This window comes from Syngnathoides biaculeatus, chromosome 2 (assembly GCF_019802595.1).
Source record: "Syngnathoides biaculeatus isolate LvHL_M chromosome 2, ASM1980259v1, whole genome shotgun sequence".
Classification (NCBI taxonomy): Eukaryota; Metazoa; Chordata; class Actinopteri; order Syngnathiformes; family Syngnathidae; genus Syngnathoides; species Syngnathoides biaculeatus.
The window spans coordinates 1004308-1023924 of NC_084641.1; the positions used below are offsets into that span (position 1 = coordinate 1004308).

A 19617-nucleotide genomic window follows, 5' to 3' on the forward strand; every position below is an offset into this window, starting at 1 on the left:
CTTTTAAAAAAAGAGCAAAAAGGAAACACATATGAGAAAGTCAATAAGATGAGTGTGAAATTGAATGTGTGCATGAAACGGGAGTAAATGGGAGTGATCCATGAATTTGGAAATGTATAGATTTCATGTAAAAACATTCACTTTTGAGCAATATGGCCACCATCAATCACACATTTGGAAACAAGCGAGCTAATGCCAGCACAGTGTGACCTTGGTGCACACACACACACTAATGTAGACACACACATGCTGTACTTTAACACACGGCGATGCATACACAAACATACTGTACTTCAACACACACAGAAATGCACACACAGGAATATGCTGTACATACTAAACGACAATGAACACGCACACTGTCAATTAAAAATATAAATCTCAAAGTGGAAAAAAAAGCATTTTGGAGAAATGCCCACACAGGGAAATGTCAATTTATTAACGAATAAATTGTTTGTGTAAGTGTGTCTGTGTGTGCTTATGCGTATGTGTAAACATTGAAGAATCTGCCTTTTCTTCATTCAGAGGATGTGCAAACTAGACCGAACTGTCTTTTCTTTACTTGATTTTCCAACGTTCCAAGTTTCTCTTGCTAAATGCGGTCCAGCTTGCACATTCCTGCTAAGGTGGTGGAATCCGATCATGGTGTTCCGTATATACTTCGAATAAGTCATTGCAATGTCTTTCCAACATGTTTCATTGAATGAAACAAGTAAACAATGTATAACGTGTGTGTGTGTGTGTGTATTGTTGTGCATGTGTGTGTGTCAGGAATGTAATGGGGGCATCTTCGCTGCGACTTGCAGCCCAGATGGATGACTTGTATGGGGAGTGTATTTATTTTGCAGGAAGGCGACATCAGGAGATTTGTTATTCCCTGGCATTGGTGAGTTTTTCACACTGCTCCACATCCCTGGAACCATATTTCATCTGTGAACCCCCAATTCCCCAACAGATTTATTTACAGAACCCACCCCCACACCTCCAACACACACAAGCATTGCATACTGTTACAAATGCATAAACTCATGCATACAAAAGGCAGTGTTAAAGCTATGAAAGCAACAAACCTGGAATCAAAGACAATCACATATGACACACTAGAAAGTGTGCACGCTTATATTTATGTATCTATTTTCTGCAAACATTGTGTGAGGAAATGTACCACTATTGAAACACAGTAAGTAAGTAAGTGGATTAAGAAGGAAATGAGCAACCAACTGCGCAGCATTTGCCACGATACTCAAATAATTATTTTTGTTAACATTGTGCAAAATATTCTCTGTAGGCACACACAGATAGTTGTTTTGCAAAGTGTCCAACCTGAAAAGTGTATATAGAAAAGCAGGATAAGGTAAAGAGAGGAGAGGGGAAAGATGTGGAAATGAAATATGAGGACAAATCAAGAGAGAATAGACAAACAATAAGGCAAGTTTGAGTCTCTCTTGTAAGGGGAGGAGGTACAGTGTAGTGAAAGGCCAACCTTAGAAATGAATAACATGCATGGGCTGTGTGTGTGTGTGTGTACCTGCAGTGTGTAGTAGGGCGGCTTTCCCAGATTGCCCAGCCCGTGGTCTCTCCCTATCTGTGTGAGTAATCATGCAGACTGCCAGCGTGCCGCCGTCTTCCAATCTGTAACCGTTTCCATAAAAGCTCATACCAACAAACGCACAGGCGAGAAGATTCATGGGGGAGGAAACGCGGCAGGTGGATGGACGTGGAAGCGGGCTGGGTTCATCCATTCAGGCTTCAAACAGACAACAGCTCGCTTAAATCTTTGCTATGAAAAAAAATGCAAAAATAGAACACACAGCACAGTCATTAACTAAAGGTCCAACTACACATTTAAAAGATGTTCTGTATCAATAAAGATGTTTAGTTTTGGTGAAGAATTATCAGGGAGGCAGACTGGTTTTTGGGTGCCCGGGGCCAGGACCCACTCCAACCCCCCGAACCTCCACCTTTGCACGCCACTGCATCACGGTAATTGATGGATTCAACAATGTTTTTACTGTTGTTTGAGTTGTGCAGTGATGCAAAACGTTTGAGTGTGTCATCCTGCAAAGTGTTTGTAGTATTTTTGTCATCACATCTACTTAAACAATGGAACGTAAATACTGGGAATGCAGATCAGGCAGCGCAGTTGTACACCATTGCAGACTACAACCCCTATAATAACCCCCCCGCCACCACCACCACGTCCCAAGAAAAAATGTAAATATCTTTCTAAAACTGTCCATCAGTCAAAACTAATCTCTTTGTAAAAGGTTGATTTGTAAAATGTATTTACTTGTCTGTAATAGTAACTGTGGCTTTTCCACTGCGTTTAAGACGTATAAACAAGGGTTTCATGATAGTTTTTTTCTTTTTATGTAAACGCAACAACAATCAAAAAAAACATTGCAATTGCTCCCTTATTTGTATTGATGAATTGTATTGAAGAGTTTGTAGGCTGAAAGTAGATCCAAGTCCATTTGTGAGTGGGCTAAAAACGGCTCATGTATCTGCAGATGTTAAATTGTTGTAGACGCCGGTCTGAGGCTCCGTTTCAGGAAACAATCAGTCGGTAAATAAAACTACCTTTGCATTACATGATGTAAGTGAAGACGAGAGCCGCTCCTGCGGCTTTAGAGTAGGCCGGGTGTGGTCCGGCGGTCAGGGAAATGGCCGGATGACCCAAGCTGTGCTGAGTCATGTCCCAGGTGAGGGATAGAACTGCCTCCGCCGGGCTCCGGGACGTGCACTTAACCTGCAGTAATTACTGGAAACAACACTGAGAACATGACCAACATGGAACTGGTGAAAGGGGGCTGGAAGATTTCAAATTACTTGCAGCCTCTTGAGGATGCCTGCCAGGGTTTTAATGTGGATTGGAAAGTTGGTTATCAACATGCTTCAGATTCATTAGGCATTAGCAGCAATCAGTTGGAGGCACGATGACCAGAGCAAATGAAGATGCAAACGCTTAGCATTGATTGGGTTGGCGGGCAGTGGGAGGAGTGAGCGTAAAAACAGAAATTAGAAAATGGAGTATGAGAGATGGTTTGAAGGGGCGTGTAAAGAGGGGGAAAAGAGAGGGGCACCAGGGTAGAACTCTACGAATAAGAACCAAGTGGCTGCTAAAAATCATTAATCTTGTGTCAGCCAACGGCGGCGACACAAAAGAGCTCTCGGAGCAGCCGGGGGAGCGACTCACTGACCCGGACCCAATTGGCTGAGAAAGGCCCACCGGGCTTTAATAGACTTTTGCTGATCCGACACTTGTTTGCTGGAAGCCACAAAGAGGCGATTCCAGGGGCTGACAGGAGCCTGCGGGCCTGGGGGCTCCCCTCCTGCTCCGTGATAAATGACCCAGGGTGGGCAGGGCCAGGGCCGCAGGAGAGGGGTGAGAGAGTCCAGAGGCCTGGAGGCGACCCGTGCGGCCAGGCAGGGCCCACGTGCAGCAGGAGGGGAGCCACGAAGAAAATGGCGACGATATTCCAGAAAAGAATACTGGACCCACTGGTAAAAACGGAAGTCCTCTGCCACTTTCCGTATTTTAGCTTGGAGGAGATGAAAATGATTTATTTAATTTAGTGTCTACTCTATGTCTAACCTGGCATTTTTTTTTTCATGTAAACCATACTTGAATGGTGGAGTCACTGACGGTGTAGTGGTACACACGCCTCCCTCTGATATGGGCAGCGTGGCATCGATTCCCGCTCAGTAATGGTGTCAATATCTGCCCTATGACTGACTGGTGACCAGTTCAGGGTGTAGTCTGCCTTTCGCCCGAATCTAGCTGGGATAGGTTCCAGCTTTCCTGCAACCCTTGTGAGGATAAGCAGCTTGGATACGACATGACATATTTGAATGTTGGAACAATTCTCAGTGTTACCCAAAATCTTAGCTTTAGCTAACTCAGCTTAATTTGGTTAAATTAACAACTTAAAAACATTTAAGAATGAAACAACAAGGAACACAGTTTGTCAATTGGTGGTGTGAAAGTGTGGCTCAGAGTGTGAGGAACTAATGCAATGTCCAAACATAAAAAAGGTGAAGTGAAAATCTTGTACATATTTTCACATTGCAGGGAAGAGTGTTGCCAAATTTGATTGGTTTCAAAATACATAAAACGAGGTTTCAAAATACTGAATAATCAAGTCACTATCTCCACTCTCAAATCCCATGGGCAGGTCCACTCAATGCCCCGCTGAAAATTGGATACTATGTGATCAAATAATTTTTTCAATGTGTATACCTGTGCACATGCTTATATATTTTAACCACTAAAATAGGCCCAGTATACAGTGGATGGAATACATCGCACCAGGATGGCAGACGTTAGCGACCAGCGAGCTCGTGAGCTAACTACGACGCTGGGCAGCTCAAGTTCTGAGGCCGGGCAGCCAACTGGAGGCTGCTTTAGCCCCACTCGAAAAATCTGGAAAAGTAAAAAAACAGTGTATATTGCGACGGTTCTCAGTCTTTAAATCGGTTTCTACCGCATGATTTGCCCATGTGGGCTGGTTGCAGCAAGCGTCCACCTCCACCTCGGTCACGGAGCGCCATGCACAAACTCGTCTAGACTCAGCTTGTGTCTATATGGACAAAGTTTATGCACTTCGGTTGTGTCAGATCCAGACGGGAGCAGAGAAAAACTGACCGTCACATAGTGCAGTCAGCCATTTAAAACCCATTAAAGTCTCCTGTTGATATCATCTTAATCACCTGGTGGGGCAAACAGAGAAGGATGCATACTTTCTGGACAGATTTTTAGCTTGGCAGCACATTAGCCATTACTTTTTTGTTGGGGGGGTGGGTGGGGGGGAGGGAATATCGTAATTGAACATTTAAATCATGACTGGAATGTTCTCTCAGCATAGATGCGGCTTGTGGAGGTGCTATGACTTTTTAAGATTTGCTTTGCTTTCTGTGTTGGGCAGACCCCCTACAATATATATGATTTTGCACGATAAACTACGAGAAAGAAGTCAAACTAGCATGCAAAGTATTGTAATTTACATTAGTAGAACCACGGAAAAAGTGTTAATTTAATTTTCTTTTTTTTTTTAAATGCGCCTCACTGGTTTCAAATCATGTGTGTGACATATTATATGCACACGTTACACACGTTATAGTTAAAGAATGCCAATAAGAGACATCTACTCTCACGAAAGGACACCCCCCCCCCAGCCTTTCTGATTTGTATTGTAAATAGAACAAATTTAAGTGTTGAGAAGCCTAGATCCATGCTCAGCGCGAAAATGCGAGCAATGCAGCGACCTGCCACCAGGGGCACCCAACCATGAGGAATAAACGAAGGACGACAGATGCAAACACTAAACAGCACTGATGGTGCACAATCGTTGAGTTGGGGACAGCGACTAGAGGAAAGGAAAAATGATAAAATGATCACTGTTTAATTGCCTATCCTTCCATACTGTTGCGTTTAAGTGAATTTGCACTGATCTCACCTCTCGTTGCGTGCGCCAATTAAGTCTGATGGGGTGATGGCTTCCCTCGCTGCAGACTGGACTCTCCCTGTTTACACAGACAGCGACTTAATAATGCATGCTTTCACTGAGATAGTCGATCAGTCTGGAGTAAACAAGAATGCCTGGGTAAGTACGCGCTGTAAATGGCCAATTAAGTCGCTGATGCAAAATAATAATACACAAAAACACAGGGCGGGTGTTTAAACTCGGATTTTACGCGGTGAAACTTACATCTGTTGTTGGGGAGAATTAAAATGGGTTGGACGGAGTTAAACATGAAGTGGATCTTTCATATTTTCAACGATGTTAATTGTGCCAAATAGTGCACGTTATTTAATAATACAGGCTGGTGTCATGGTACAGTGATAAAATAATTCAAAAGTTTTACCACATGTCAATTAAATCTCACACGCGTCAAATCAGACTTGTGAGTGAGCGCCGGATCTTCGTCGTCACCGATCGGCCTTTGCAACTCTGCTTCCTCCGGGTGTGGACTCGCGGTGAACGGCCATAAAAATAAGATAAAATAAAATAATTGAGAAGAAAAAAACACTCAAAATGAGGGAAAATGTGATTGGATGAATACTGAAAAGCTCCTTGCATTTAAAACATCCCTCATTCCAGTTGAGTACACAGATCCCTTTAAAAGTTTGGAAAATAATAATAAGAATAACAATGAAAGAAAAAAATGTTGCCCGTACCCACCTGGTCTGCGGTCCATCCCGGGTGCGGCGGGCCTATCCAGTCCAGGTGTGAGGCGCGCGGTCCTAAGTTTGAGATGCGAGCCTCTCGGACGCGAGAAGTCCAATGTGAGCCGCAGCCTCCAGTGCTCGATGCAACATTTTAAGGCGGATTTCATTCGTCTTCATTCCTAAAATCGGTCTCATTAGGGGGGCGAAGAAGCAAGCATCGACACTTTTTTCCCCTCTCCCGCTGCCCACTAGCACAGACATCACTTAATAGATCATTAACCACCGATATGATGCTGACACTAACGCTTTTTCTTTTTCCTTTTTTCCCCCCTCTCTCTCTCATCCGCTTCCAGCCTTGCCTGCACGCGCCTGCAGACGCCGGCCGGGCTCTGGCACGGCGATGGACGGAGCAGGATCGCCGAGCGGGGCCGCCGCCGGCTCGGCCTGGCCCGGGAAAGACGTTCCAGGGATACTCTGCTCTGCGCGGTTCGGTTCGATGGTCTCAGGGCGTTTTGCGAATTGTGACGCAGGCTCGCAGCTGCAGGTGCCAAGAAGAAGAAAATGAGAACGATTTCAATGATCTTGAATTGTATTTTGGATGAGTAAGATGTTATTAGTGGGGTGTCTGCGTATCATTATGTGTTATCAAGCACAAGAAGAACTTAATTAATAGTGTTGGTGTGTATTTCAACATTTTTTTTAGATTTTGAACATTTCTGCAAAAAGCAAAAATTATCACAGATGAATACCTGTAATTTTTAAAGACACTGAATGTGTTTGAATGCATTTCTATCAAGTCTATGGTCGTGGTTATAATAATGAAATGACAATGCATGCATAATTTATAAAAACATTTCCATAAATGATTCTCACAATATCCGATGTCATATTGAATAAAATGCATGTGCACGATTGAATTATTTATCGTCTGGCGTCCGTGGATGCAGTTTAAACGATTTAGACGAAGAAACACGATTGCTAAACTTTCATTTGATCCACAGTAAAAAGAATAAAAACGCTTCTATCGGAATTAGCACAATATCAAAATGCGCAATGCACGTCACAGTCTACGTTTTAAAAACAAATAAATTGGGCTTTTCTTCTTGGATGGTAGCCGAAAATTTTGCTCGCCATCTTTCACTCATTATGAAGACATCAAGCCGATTAACAAATATAATTGACTTGTTTGCGCGCAGTTTTTGTTGCAGGGAGACCCCGCAAAACAGTGTTTTGTGCACACGTAATAAACATTTTCGTTATTGACGCGACGTCAAAACGCGGAAATATCTCACGCGTGAAGTGTTACAATTGCAATAAACGCGATGAGATCAATCGGAGACGGAAAGAAATCAAAGTGCGCGACTGTTGCGTGCAGCAAAGCTTGCGCGGGTGCTTGTGTTGCCCACCAAGGGGCAGCCTTGAGCCTATTTGGACTCATAAGGCGCTTGAGCCGGGACTGGACTGGCGTGACGAAGACGCCTCACGTTCAGGACCACAACACTCATTCAAGTACTATAGGTCGACTTCTCGATTAAATCCCCAATTTGAGTACAATGCAGCTGGAAAGAGAGCTCGGTGGACTGCTGAATAAATAGATGTAGCGCAAAAGCAAAGGAATTCACTGTAGTCCAAAGTTTGCGCAGACTTTTCAGTTGCTGTGGAATCCAAAATTGTTGTCTGGTTGCTGTGAACTTGAGCTCGTGTGTCTTTAATAAGAGGTGTTTTTTTTTCTTTGTCTTTGGGAGGGGGGGTCTTATCTTTGGAGCTCAGACGAGATGCGCAAAGGTGTTGCTGCGGTCCCACCTTCTGCTCGGGTCAGCTGACCGTCTCTGCTCGCGGCTCTCCTCCGCCTCCCATTCGCCTTTGTCTATTTCAAGTCGGGCTCCGGCTCCCATTGGAGGCTGGAGCGCCACCGATCCCGCCTATGGGCGCACGTCACCGCGCTCTATAAGCATAAAGCGCAGGCTGGCTCCGAGCGCAGTCTGCTGGATACCAGAGTGGGGCGAAAAAGAGGGAGGGAGAGAGGGAGAGTGGCGTCAAATCTCTGCGGTGCAGAGCTGGAAAAAGCTGCTGCTCAGTGAAAATCAGACGCCATTTATAATCGGCTCACCTGGTTTTCTTTTTTCCTGGAGAAAAAAGGAGGACTTAACCACCAACAAGTTGCAACGAGGACTGGTGCCCGTCTCTGCGAGCATACTTGGTATTTCCTTGCCCTTCTTCTCTTCGTTTTTTCAAAGTTGTTGCGAATGCGCTTCTACTGAAGGGGGACTCCTCTTGCACCAAGGCCGCTTGCTTTCCGTCTACCTCCGGCCTGGTTGTCACTGCCACAGCAAAAGTCTACATGATGCAAAGAGTGAGCAGAGAGCTCTAGTCTGAAAGTTTTTCTTTTCCCCCCCTCCTGCACTTTTTCTTTCGTTTGTTTGTTTTCGTTTGCTCCAAGTGTTTCATGCTACAGCAAGTCAGTGCGCGGCGCTGGATGAACCAAAAGAGCGATTGCATGAAACAAGAAAGGCGAGAAGAGACGCTGCTTCCCAAGTCCGTTTTGGGGACGCTTGCAAGCTCCTTCGCGTACCTGCAAAAGAGTCGCGACGGCAGCATGAGCGCAGAGCTGAGCATGGGCCCGGAGCTACCCAGCAGCCCTCTGGCTCTGGAATACGTCAACGATTTCGACCTGATGAAGTTTGACGTCAAGAAGGAGGGTTTGGCCGGCCTGGAACGAGCAGGAGTGCGTCAGTGCAACCGCCTCCAACCGCAAGGCTCCGTGTCGTCCACGCCGATCAGCACGCCCTGCAGCTCGGTGCCGTCGTCGCCCAGCTTCAGCCCCACCGAGCAAAAGAACCACCTGGAGGAATTGTACTGGCTGCCCAGCGGCGGCTACCACCAGCAGATGGACCCCCAGACCCTCAGCCTGACCCCCGAGGACGCGGTTGAGGCCCTGATCGGAGCCACGACCCACGGCCACCCTCCGCCTCCCCACGTTCAGCAGCAGCTGCAGCAGCAGCAACAACAGCAGCAGCAGCAGCAGCAGCAGCAAGGCGCCTTTGAGGGCTTCAGGGGTCCGCATCACCACCATGGCCACCACGGCCAGCAGCAGCAGCACCACCACCACCATCCGTACGCGGGCGCCATGGGCCACCACGCAGAGGAGCTGTCAGCGCACGCGGCCGCGCACAGCCACCCGCACGGCCAGCACCACCATCACGGCGGCGGCAACCAGGACCCCGAGAGCCCGTCCCCGGTGTCCCCGGAGGCCCACCCGACGCTCCACCACCACCACCGCCATCACCACCACCACCACGCGCACCCGCACGCGCACTCCCACCTGGGCCCGTCGGCGGCGCACCACGGCTCGGCGGGCGGCGGCCTCAGCGTAGAGGAGCGTTTCTCCGACGACCAGCTGGTGTCCATGTCGGTGCGGGAGCTCAACAGACACCTGCGCGGCTTCACCAAGGACGAGGTCATCCGCCTCAAGCAGAAGCGCAGGACCCTGAAGAACCGCGGTTACGCGCAGTCGTGCAGGTTCAAGCGCGTGCAGCAGAAGCACGTGCTGGAAAACGAGAAGACACAGCTGATGAACCAGGTGGAGCAGCTCAAGGCGGAGATCGGACGCCTGGCCAGGGAGAGGGACGCCTACAAACTCAAGTGCGAGAAACTTGCGGGCTCGGGCTCGGTCTCTGGCTCGGGGCCTAGCGGCGGCTTCCGCGAGGCGGGCTCCACCAGTGACAACCCCTCCTCGCCAGAGTTCTTCATGTGAGTCCTTTTTTTTTTTTTTTTTTTTTTTAAATTTCGTCTTTGCCTCCCTGACGACAACAAAAACCAAGAGACAACATCCACCTCGAACATAAATCGACTGATCCAAACCCAGAAGAAATCCTTTCGGACTCCGGGTCGCAAGATCTCCAAGCAACTACTGCTTCATATCATAATGATGTAATCACGTTTCCATCCAAGTGTCGTGGCAGCATTTTTGTCCACTCAAATTCCTCCATGAGAACAGTTTTGAAATTCCCTCCCCCAAGAAAAAAAAACGACAAAAAAAATAACAACAGCAAAAACATAAAACATCGCCGCTGATGAACTTTGGCTCTCCTTGGAGGCAAGACAACTTTTACAACCTTATCTTGCTGTTAAATGGTGGAACAGCAAAGGAGGCCTAGCCTCTGGACTCCTCTCCAAAAAGAAAACAAACACAAAATAAAGAAAAAAAAGAAGAAGCAAGACTCCACCTTATGCAAATGTGTCTGCTAACCCGTCACGGGGGAGGACATTTTATGCAACATCTTATTGATTTATTGCCTGCTTGGTTATTATATTCCAGTATAGAAACGAACAACGACAACAACAAAAAATAAACCTTGCATTAAATATTAATCCTGCATGCTGGACATGTATGGTAATAATTTCTATTTTGTACTTTCATCATCTCGTATATATTATTAAGAGCATGTTGATCTGCGCTTCTGCAATTTTTTTTTTTTTTTTTTTTTGGGCAGGGGGTTCGGGAAATGCATCGGGGACACAACAGCAGGACTGCCTGTGCAGCATCATATGCGTCATATGCTCGCGGCTGGGAGGGTGGTGGTGGGGTAGGGTGGGGTGGGTATTTGAACTTGTAAATATTATGCTACCGCAAAAGTGCACAAGATTGAGGAGGCTGGTTTTCACTTCTTTCTTTCTTTGTGTTGTGTTTCTCATTTATTTTGCTGTTCAAATATCGTTTCTCATTTGCGGGACTGATTGAGAGAGGAGTGCATTTTTGTTTCCATGTTTGTCAGTTGAATTTGGAGAAAGGAAGAGGGAAAAAAAAGGCGTTTTGGCAAGTGCACTTTTGGAAGTTGATTGATGAGTTTCTTTATCTTTTTGCGAGTTTTCATTTTGACTTTTGCACAGAACCCCCCTTCTCCAGGAAGGCAGTATGATGCTTTATTTTTAGGACGCAGATTTAAAAAATTCAAAATTTTCTCATGAACAAACACACTCAGGGTGAAAATTTAAACAGTCAAATAATATTTCAAAATGTCCACGATGTTTGTGCCCTCTCCTCCCAAAATGCGAACGTGTGATTTGGGTCATTATGAACTTTAATCAAATAAATATTCATTTCGACTGACAGCCACCTGCAGCATCATCACCGCGTCAGTAATTGAAAATGATTTTTTTAATTGCTGCATAAATCTCTCGTTAGATGTTTTGATGCAAAGTTTAAAAATTAGTGCTGTTTTCCTGATATATTTTTTTCTGCAGGTCAGTGAAAAAAAGGGGATTTCAGGTGGTGCAAACCCTCAAAATGAAAACACTTGATATGTTACTACGTGTTGATTTTACTCTGTTTTTTTATTATTATTTGATGATTCTGGTTCTGCTGGCCAGATGCATAGTTACGTAAAGTTTTTTATTTTAATGATTTAAATTAACAGATCATATCAAATAAGCATGGTGCTTGCATTTGAAAGTATTGTTGAAAAGTCATGCATTTATCAATCTTTGGTTTTGTTGATTCAACTGTGTTGAAATCGAACTGAAACTGCAGCAGCGGGTTGTTGTTTTGTTTTCAGCATTTCCGTGTACTTTGTCATGATGGGGATCAATTTTCAATCCTGTTTATATGAATAATAGTTAAAAAGTTCCCATTTGAACTGTTCCATTCAGGCTGGTTTCTGTTTTTGTCTTATTTTTGGGGTTGTTTTCGGAAGAAATTGTTTCCTATTTTGCTTATTAAAGTCATTGAAATGGCAATAGTTCCATCTCAGACTTTTTACTGTAGCACGTGCTTTTTTTGCACCTCAACATCATTGATACATTTTAATATAGCATCATAAGGCATTCATAAACTGACGTCAGCATTGGGGCTGACTCACGAGATTGTATTTCATATATTTATTTCATTATTTATTGTATTACACGTCATTATAGACGTGTGTGCGCGCGTGCCCTCTGCTGATTTTTTTTTTAGGACAAAGATCCTCTGCGCTACACGGTAAAAGGAGATCTTGATCTTTCAACGCAGGAATAAATAAAAGCAAAACTAAAAATTTACATTTGAGATATTTGGGCAATCGTGCGTGGCTTTGAATATACTTTGACGTAAAAAAAAAAAATATATATATATATATACATATATATATAAATCTGAAGAGTCCAATCCGATCGCCTGCTGAGATTGTATCAAAGCGATCAGGTGCGTATGTATGTTTTTATTGTTAACGTTGATGTCATTTATAATTGACACTTTTCACGCATTGGCGAGTTTATTTAAAAAATAATATATATATATATATATATATATATATATATATATATATATATTCTCTCATGTAAACTGCACGAAATGCGCACGCCCTCACGTGCAGGTCAGTGGAAGCAGGAAAGTAACAGACGATGGGAATAAGTTTTGATGCGAATTTCTGGTGTCCAAACATTGTCTGGGCCTCGTCTGCACATCGTCAAGGACAAAGGCTCTGAGAAGGGGAGAACGGAGGCTCTAGTTTACATTCTCCCTCTCTGCTGCTGCTGCAGTCTGAGGGCAGCAGAAGTGCAGCTGGGGTCAACCAGTACAAAGTGGTCTCCATTTACACGTATGGCTGAGAGATTAACAGTCAACAAAAAAGGGATTGCTTTGTCTTTTGGATGACTCTGAATAAATATGTTGATAAATAAAATAAATACTCATCATATCATTAAAAATAATAATTAACAGCTTGCTATGTCCTTCTAACATTACACCGGTGATGTGATGCAACTTGTCAAATATTGGATTGCATTATCGATGATTACATCACCATAGACTTTATTTGGATGACACTACCGAGCATAGAAGACAGCACAAACAAAACATTGTAACAATATCCCGAGCAGATGCAGCACCCATTTTTGCTGTTGACCACACATGAAACCGTGTTCCTGAGGCGTCGGCAGAATGTCGTGAACTGGGGAAGAAGACCAACGAGGGACGAAGAAGACAGCACGATTGGGCTCAGCTCAGCGGAAAAGCCAAGGACACGGCGAGAAGGCGGCCTGTAATGATTTTAGTCTCCAATCACACGTTCACGGCCCCCCTGCAGAGATCCTATCTGCATTCAGCCTCCTGATCCTCTTCCTCAGCAGCAGCACCGCTGACGGGGGGCTCACATTCTCCTCGGACCAGCTTTGTAAAAACGTGAGGTCATCTAGTCCTCAAGCGTTAGGCCCGCTTTGAGGGCTGTTTGCTCGTGTCACCCTCTTCGACCTTTGACTTCAAACACCACAATCTCATTTGGATCTTGTCTAATTAGTGACATGTGGCTTGTACGATACACAGTCCACATGTGGTTCGTTGAATTGTTGGTTTGAATTATTTCTGCTTACATTCGCAACCAGGTCTGTAACACGAGGGAGTGCCACTAAACATCGCAGGACTTTTTTTTTCCTGCTTGCAGAAGCAAATAATTTACTGAGAAATTAAAAGACGTTAAATAAGAGTAATATTGCTTTAGAACAATATGTAGCACTCAATGAAATAGTTTTAAGTTCTCAGTGAGAAAAAAATACTCAAGTACTGAGTAACTGGTGGGTAACTGATTTATTATTTTGAACATCAAATAAACCAATGGAAAAAAATGAATGTGGAATTTCAGATACTGTCCTGCAATGTCTCTTTCACTAAAACAATAATAAATTTAACAATATTTAATAATAACCTATTTAATAATTTAAAAAGTACTGCAAGAAATGGTCTTAAATTAAAGTTAAAATACGCAGTTTTAAAAGTGCTAGGATAAGAGACCAGGGCATCGCGTTCACAAATGTGTGGCTGTGAGCAGAAAATTTTCCATGAAATGCTACTGGTTAAACATTTCATTTTTGGGTGGAATGTACAATCAATTCAAAATATGAGAGGTGATCAATTAACCCATCAATTTGGTGAGAAAGGTGACATCCAAGCTCAGGCATGGAGCCCTCCGTGTATTTGACATTGCCGTTTTAGTGCTAATGTTTAGTTTATCTGATGAGAGCTGTCCAATTCCTTCTTAACTTTTATTGCTAACTGGAGTTAAATATTGAAGCCAAGAAAGAGTAATAAGAGTGAAATGCTTTGGCGATTTCCCCAATGTACTGTATACACACACACACACACACACACACACACACACACGCACGCACGCACGCACACACACACACACACATGCAGACACATGCACACACGTATATGTGGCGCTAATTATCTGTGGATTTTCACTTTTTGCAATCTGGCCCTGTCCTTATCACCAGAAAATAATGGGGTTCCACAGTCTCTTTTGCCAAACTTTGCCATGCATTTCCACAAGCCAAAGCAAGTTTGCGCCATCCATTTGCAATTGATTAAAGACTATTCAGTCATGACTCTGTGATTGGCTAGTTTTGTCACACCATGCCAAGTTTTAAAATGATAATCAAATTCAACTTGTGGGATCAGATGGGGGCCAGGAAGGGGTGCTTTTTTTTAAAGATAATTAAAATAATGTGCTACTTTTCAGGTACATATATTATCATGTAATATTAACATATTTGAGAAAAAGCAGTGTTCTTTTTTAAACAACCAACCCCCCCCCCTTTAATTTTCTTTGTTTACATTCGTGAAAGAGCTCCATAGGCTCAGCAGAAAGCAGCCAAAGTGTTCTCTCAGGGAGTTTTTGTAGGCTGAAATGAGAACAGTTTTAAGCAGACACAGATGACAAGCGCATGACAATAAGTGCTGTTGTCAACGTTTATAAGTGGAGTCAATATGGGGTCAGGTGCCTTCTGAGTGCTTCGTACACCGTTGGTTTCTGCCAGGCTTCACATAATTTTGTCACTTTGAAAACATTGTCGGCCATGGAGACACTGCAAGGTCATGTGACTTCCTGGCTCCATTTGGATGCCGAGGTGGAGTCAAACATTGCTAGTAGTGGCATTGGATTGGTGGGACAGAGTCATGTGACAGGATTCTCCCTCGTAAACCAAAACCAAATACATAGCGCGAGCAATAACAGTCCACCTGGAAATTGACACACACACATGGAGAGCACAAAGAAATCACCAAGACTGAGTCTGTTAATTTTTCAAAAGCATGACAAAACGAACAGGAAAAGAGAGGAATATTTGCCCAATTAGTCTTTAACGTGTATTCAAGGTCCATTTCGTAAGCGCTGTCCAATGATGCGGTGTTTTGCGTGTCTCCGCGGATTGGCCATTTGCCATTGATTTTCCTCATCCATCCTTTCTTTCCCTTTCTCTTCCCCAGTGCTTTTCTACAGCTGGGGCCTGTGCATCAGTGGCAGTTCAGATCTGCTTCACTGCAAATGCAAAATGACAAAAAGTCCTTGTTACCACATGGTTTAGATTAAGCAGGTGGACATGGATGTGAAAGGATTTCCAACACAACGCAGCCCACTGAGCTGCCAATTCGCAACTCACCATTTGCTCACTCAACCACACACAATTTGTTCAGGAAAACACTTATTCATGATTTTTGTGAAATGCTAAGATGTTGCCCAAACAGGCAGGAGGTGATCGCGTTGGTCTTCAGCTGATAGCAGGGTAATGTCTGACGGTTAGGGTTCCGCGAGGCTCATTGTGGGGTTGATACCTGAAAAAGGTCTGGAGGACGACTGGCTGTGGTGGACAATAATAGCTGTATGTATCACTGAGTCAGAAAAGTAATTGGGAAAGTCGTAGTAAAGATTGAGTTTTTCAAAGGTTGCAAAGCGACAACTTGCTGAACATGCATGGCAGTTTCCTTGCACTTCTGATGTATTTGTGCAAATTCATTCATCGGTAGCAGGGCTGGACAAAGAACTATTCGAAGAGGCCATGTGACGTTTGACATTTTTGAGATTTGTCCAAGGGTATACACTGAAAGATAAGTACTAAATGAAAACATTTTGGGATTGAACAACTATTAACCTTTCCTACCACATAAATACACACAAAAGTGCCGTAAATATTGGTACCATACGGGATCAAACGCGAAAAGTAGCCACCCATACCCTGAATGAGGATAATCAGACTAGAAAGTGGATGAACAGATGAGGATAAAGATGAATATTCAAAATCATTTGAGTCTCTTTGATGTATATGGAAGCAAAGCAGCTGCCCCAGAATCTTTTGTTTTTGTCCCTCCTTGGTCGTAAGTACGCCGTGGTAGGTGAAGATAGACACATAAGGCCACAGCGGATCAATGGAAGCGACCCGTGCGTGCACCTCTGCATCCGATCCAATTCCGAGTGGGACTGATCCTCATCTGGCTGCTGCAGGGACGAGACCATCAGGAGAAGATAAGAGCAAGATAAAGATGGTCAATGGTCAATGATACACTGAACCCATCCTCCACCTTGACCACAGAAAAGACACTTTCTAGAACTTTAATCCCAAACATGCTTCTGCTGTTAATTGCCTTGTTAAGAACGAGGAATCCACACATCCCTGACATGAATGCAGCATGTGCCGCGTCCATTGTGTGCCAACTTCTGGCCCGCCATCCATCGCTCGGATGGGAGCTAAATAATTGAATTGGATGCATCAATAAATAAAGTGCAGGGAGAAGACGGGAGGGGGAGGTAGAGGGGTCGGCGGTCTTTGCAATCACCAAGCGGCCATGGCACTCTGGCCACATTAGCTGGAGTGGACCGCCGAATTCGAACGGGATGTGCCATCTCGACCCATCAGGACACGACCACTTCCTGTTAGACAAGTGGCGCGTGGTATCAGCCTTTTTTTATACCTTCAGCCAAACAAATAGTTTTACAGTCTAGGAATGGTGAAGTCCAGTTGCCGGTTGTTAGTCATACTTGACATAGCCTGCAATTTTCATTGAAAAACTAGCCAAGGGAAGACTGAGCGGAGAAGTGAATGGGAAGTTGTGGTTTTGAAGCATGTTGAATTTTTATTAGAATCCATTATCAGACTTTGAAAAGCTAAGTAGTTGTCTCAAGAATACCCAGGCTCCTTCTGAGTTTGTAGTTCTGTAGACAACTTTTGAAGATGCAGGGGCTTTCAAGTCAAAACAGTCCATTATCATCGTCGTCATTGGCCTATATATTTGTCAGCCTTTCGGATACAAGTTCCAGAATTCAAAGTTCACCAGTTAAATAAAATTACACAGTCCTCAAATCACAGATCCAAAATGCACACATGCCTACAGCAGTTCTCGATTGATGCTCAGCTTTCTTCTTCTTCTTCTTCTTCTTCACTATTTCAAATCAGCTCCTCTTGTTTTCTCCTTCTGTGAGCCTTCTTTTATACTTTACAACCTGATCTCTATTTAGATTTTCTCGTTTGGAGTTGCCACAACTCTCCCATCTGCCAACATCTGTAAGCGGTTTGGAGGGAAGAGACACGAAGGAAAAACATCAAAAAATATTGAAAAAAATAAGAGCAGCACTGTGCTGTACAACTGGGCTGCGCTGGAATGGAGGCTGTGATCGAGATACAAACTGTTCTGGGATCATAAGGCCACTCAAGAGCCCGGCCAGAACTCCATTGAAAGAAGCTGGCAGTCATGCTTGTTATGTGCATACAGTTTAAGTATCAGTAGAAGACAAGATATCATTTACTTTTCAGACACTCCAATATTCAGCAGGGTGTAGATCGTAAATGTACAAGCCACACTAGACAATTCTTCATACTGTCAGGTGGTGGAGCGGGTGGAGGGTGGGGGTCAATGGTGTTCTTGAGACCCCACAGTTTAAGGTTTACTGGGGATTGACCTTAATCACGTGTCAGGTTTTAGCCAGATTGGACTTGAGCTGCAACACTTTTAAAGAGATTATGTTATTGTAAGAGATTAGAGGAAGTAGATACATTGAAGGGAGCTAATGAGAGGGTTGGGGGGGGTGCTCGCTCCCCTCCCCAGCTGCCGGCTTAATGCATTGCTCACTGTCCTGTTGATAATGCACACTACAATGCCATGCTTGTGTTATTAAAAGGCCTTAGAGTGTTTTGGCCGCGAGCTACACTGCTGACAGTTTACTACATGCAACGTTTCATAGTTGTCCATTTATTTGAGGGCATGTGGCTGGGATTTACTTTGTTGCTAGGCGAGTGAGATGGCGAAGGCGAGAGTCGAGGGGATGTGTGCGCACAGTAGGGTCTCATTAGATAAATAGGGTGATTACGCTGCATTAGGTAGTGGAGAACCAAGGCAACAGCCACAGTGTGGGAGGGGAGAAGAGAAACATGTGTCTGTGATTTGCGGCATAAGCACATACCATTTAATTGAGACAAGCTGTCTCTGTCTCCTGATTGGTGCAGAGCTGTCCTCTGGATGTCTGTTTGGCCCTCGCTGTCCTCAACTCAGAGGGCAGGAAGACAGATGTGGTGTGGAAAGGTGGAAAGTGAGCATGGAAAGGGACTGGGCTAACACTGCCCTTCATGACTTTTCTGGGTCAGACCTTTGCATGAACATTTACAGGGGTGTCAAACTGTTGGTGCGTGTATCTCAGATAGCCTTTATGACTGCGAAACCACACCAATGTTTCATCACCTCATTATAGTATTCCAATGCGGCCGCTCAAATGGGGGCACTCGGGCGCCGCCCCGCTGCTGCTGAATCACCTTGGAAAGGGCAGAAGGTAAATAATGAAATTGAATGTTATCATGAAAATTTTACACATTATGTGTGTATATAATCTCAGATGAGTTGAATAATGTTCTCGTTTATCTCTGGTGGACTCATTCTCGGACTCAACTTCCAGTTTATGATGCATCTACATGCAGTCAGTTTTCGTGTGATACAAAAGATGCTGTCGAGGTAGAGTGTTGGGTTCCACCGTCCTTTTAACGTTCAACAGAGTTAGTCTTAAACCCACCCAATCCTATCAAGTTACTGTAAAAAAAAAAACGGTTTGGTGACATGTGACAATTTGAAATTTTGATATAGATTTTAGCAAGAATCATGGAAGATGACGCTACAGATTTGCTGTGGCGGGCGGGATTTTACCCCCAGGCCTTGAGTTTGAGGCAGCAGAAGTAAAAGATGGAAATGTTTTGATTGGAACTCAAGAAAATAAACTGATTGTGGTGCATTGCTTCATTTTAGATTAAATGAAGCACATTTCCCAGCAAAGATGATCACTTGAGCACTAAATGTGTGACAGGATTCCCTTTGCAAAGGCATAGCCCTGTGTCCTACGTGTACGTGAGGTATTTTTACCCCGGATAAAGTGCTGACCCAGTCTCAGGTAATTGCACCCCTGTTGGGCTTTGGCACAGACATGTCAGTGCAGCGCCGAGTGCACCTTGCACCCCAGCGACAGGTAAACCACACTTATCTCACCGTTTACAAGCAAGTACAGAGCCTAGCTCCAAAATGAGAGCGGGGAAGCAGGGCCTACCTTGCAAAAGCTGACAAAACTCTCTCTTAAACACCCTGTCAACAGTCAAAAAGTGCACAAGAAGCAGAAACAAACTTCTATGATATGCAGTGAGTGAAGGAAAGAGAAAAGACATAAAAG

General features: G+C 44.2%; 1 protein-coding gene and 2 long non-coding RNA genes across 3 annotated transcripts; 1 reads left to right on the top strand and 2 right to left on the bottom strand.

The window, feature by feature from the left end:
- Window positions 1–429: 429 nt before the first annotated feature.
- On the bottom strand, window positions 430–4753 carry LOC133494372 (uncharacterized). The gene is made up of 3 exons (XR_009793273.1): window positions 2581–4753; window positions 1529–1780; window positions 430–913 (listed from the first exon to the last, which is right to left on the bottom strand). It is a non-coding gene; the product is annotated as an uncharacterized LOC133494372 (long non-coding RNA).
- A 138-nt stretch (window positions 4754–4891) lies between these two features.
- On the bottom strand, window positions 4892–6285 carry LOC133496064 (uncharacterized). Its single transcript, XR_009793713.1, has 3 exons — window positions 5866–6285; window positions 5457–5523; window positions 4892–5366 (listed from the first exon to the last, which is right to left on the bottom strand). It is a non-coding gene; the product is annotated as an uncharacterized LOC133496064 (long non-coding RNA).
- A 1876-nt stretch (window positions 6286–8161) lies between these two features.
- mafba (MAF bZIP transcription factor Ba) lies at window positions 8162–11905 on the top strand. Its single transcript, XM_061811798.1, has one exon. It carries the CDS (start codon window positions 8616–8618, stop codon window positions 9921–9923), a length of 1308 nt encoding a protein of 435 aa, XP_061667782.1. The 5' UTR covers window positions 8162–8615; the 3' UTR covers window positions 9924–11905.
- Window positions 11906–19617: the final 7712 nt, after the last annotated feature.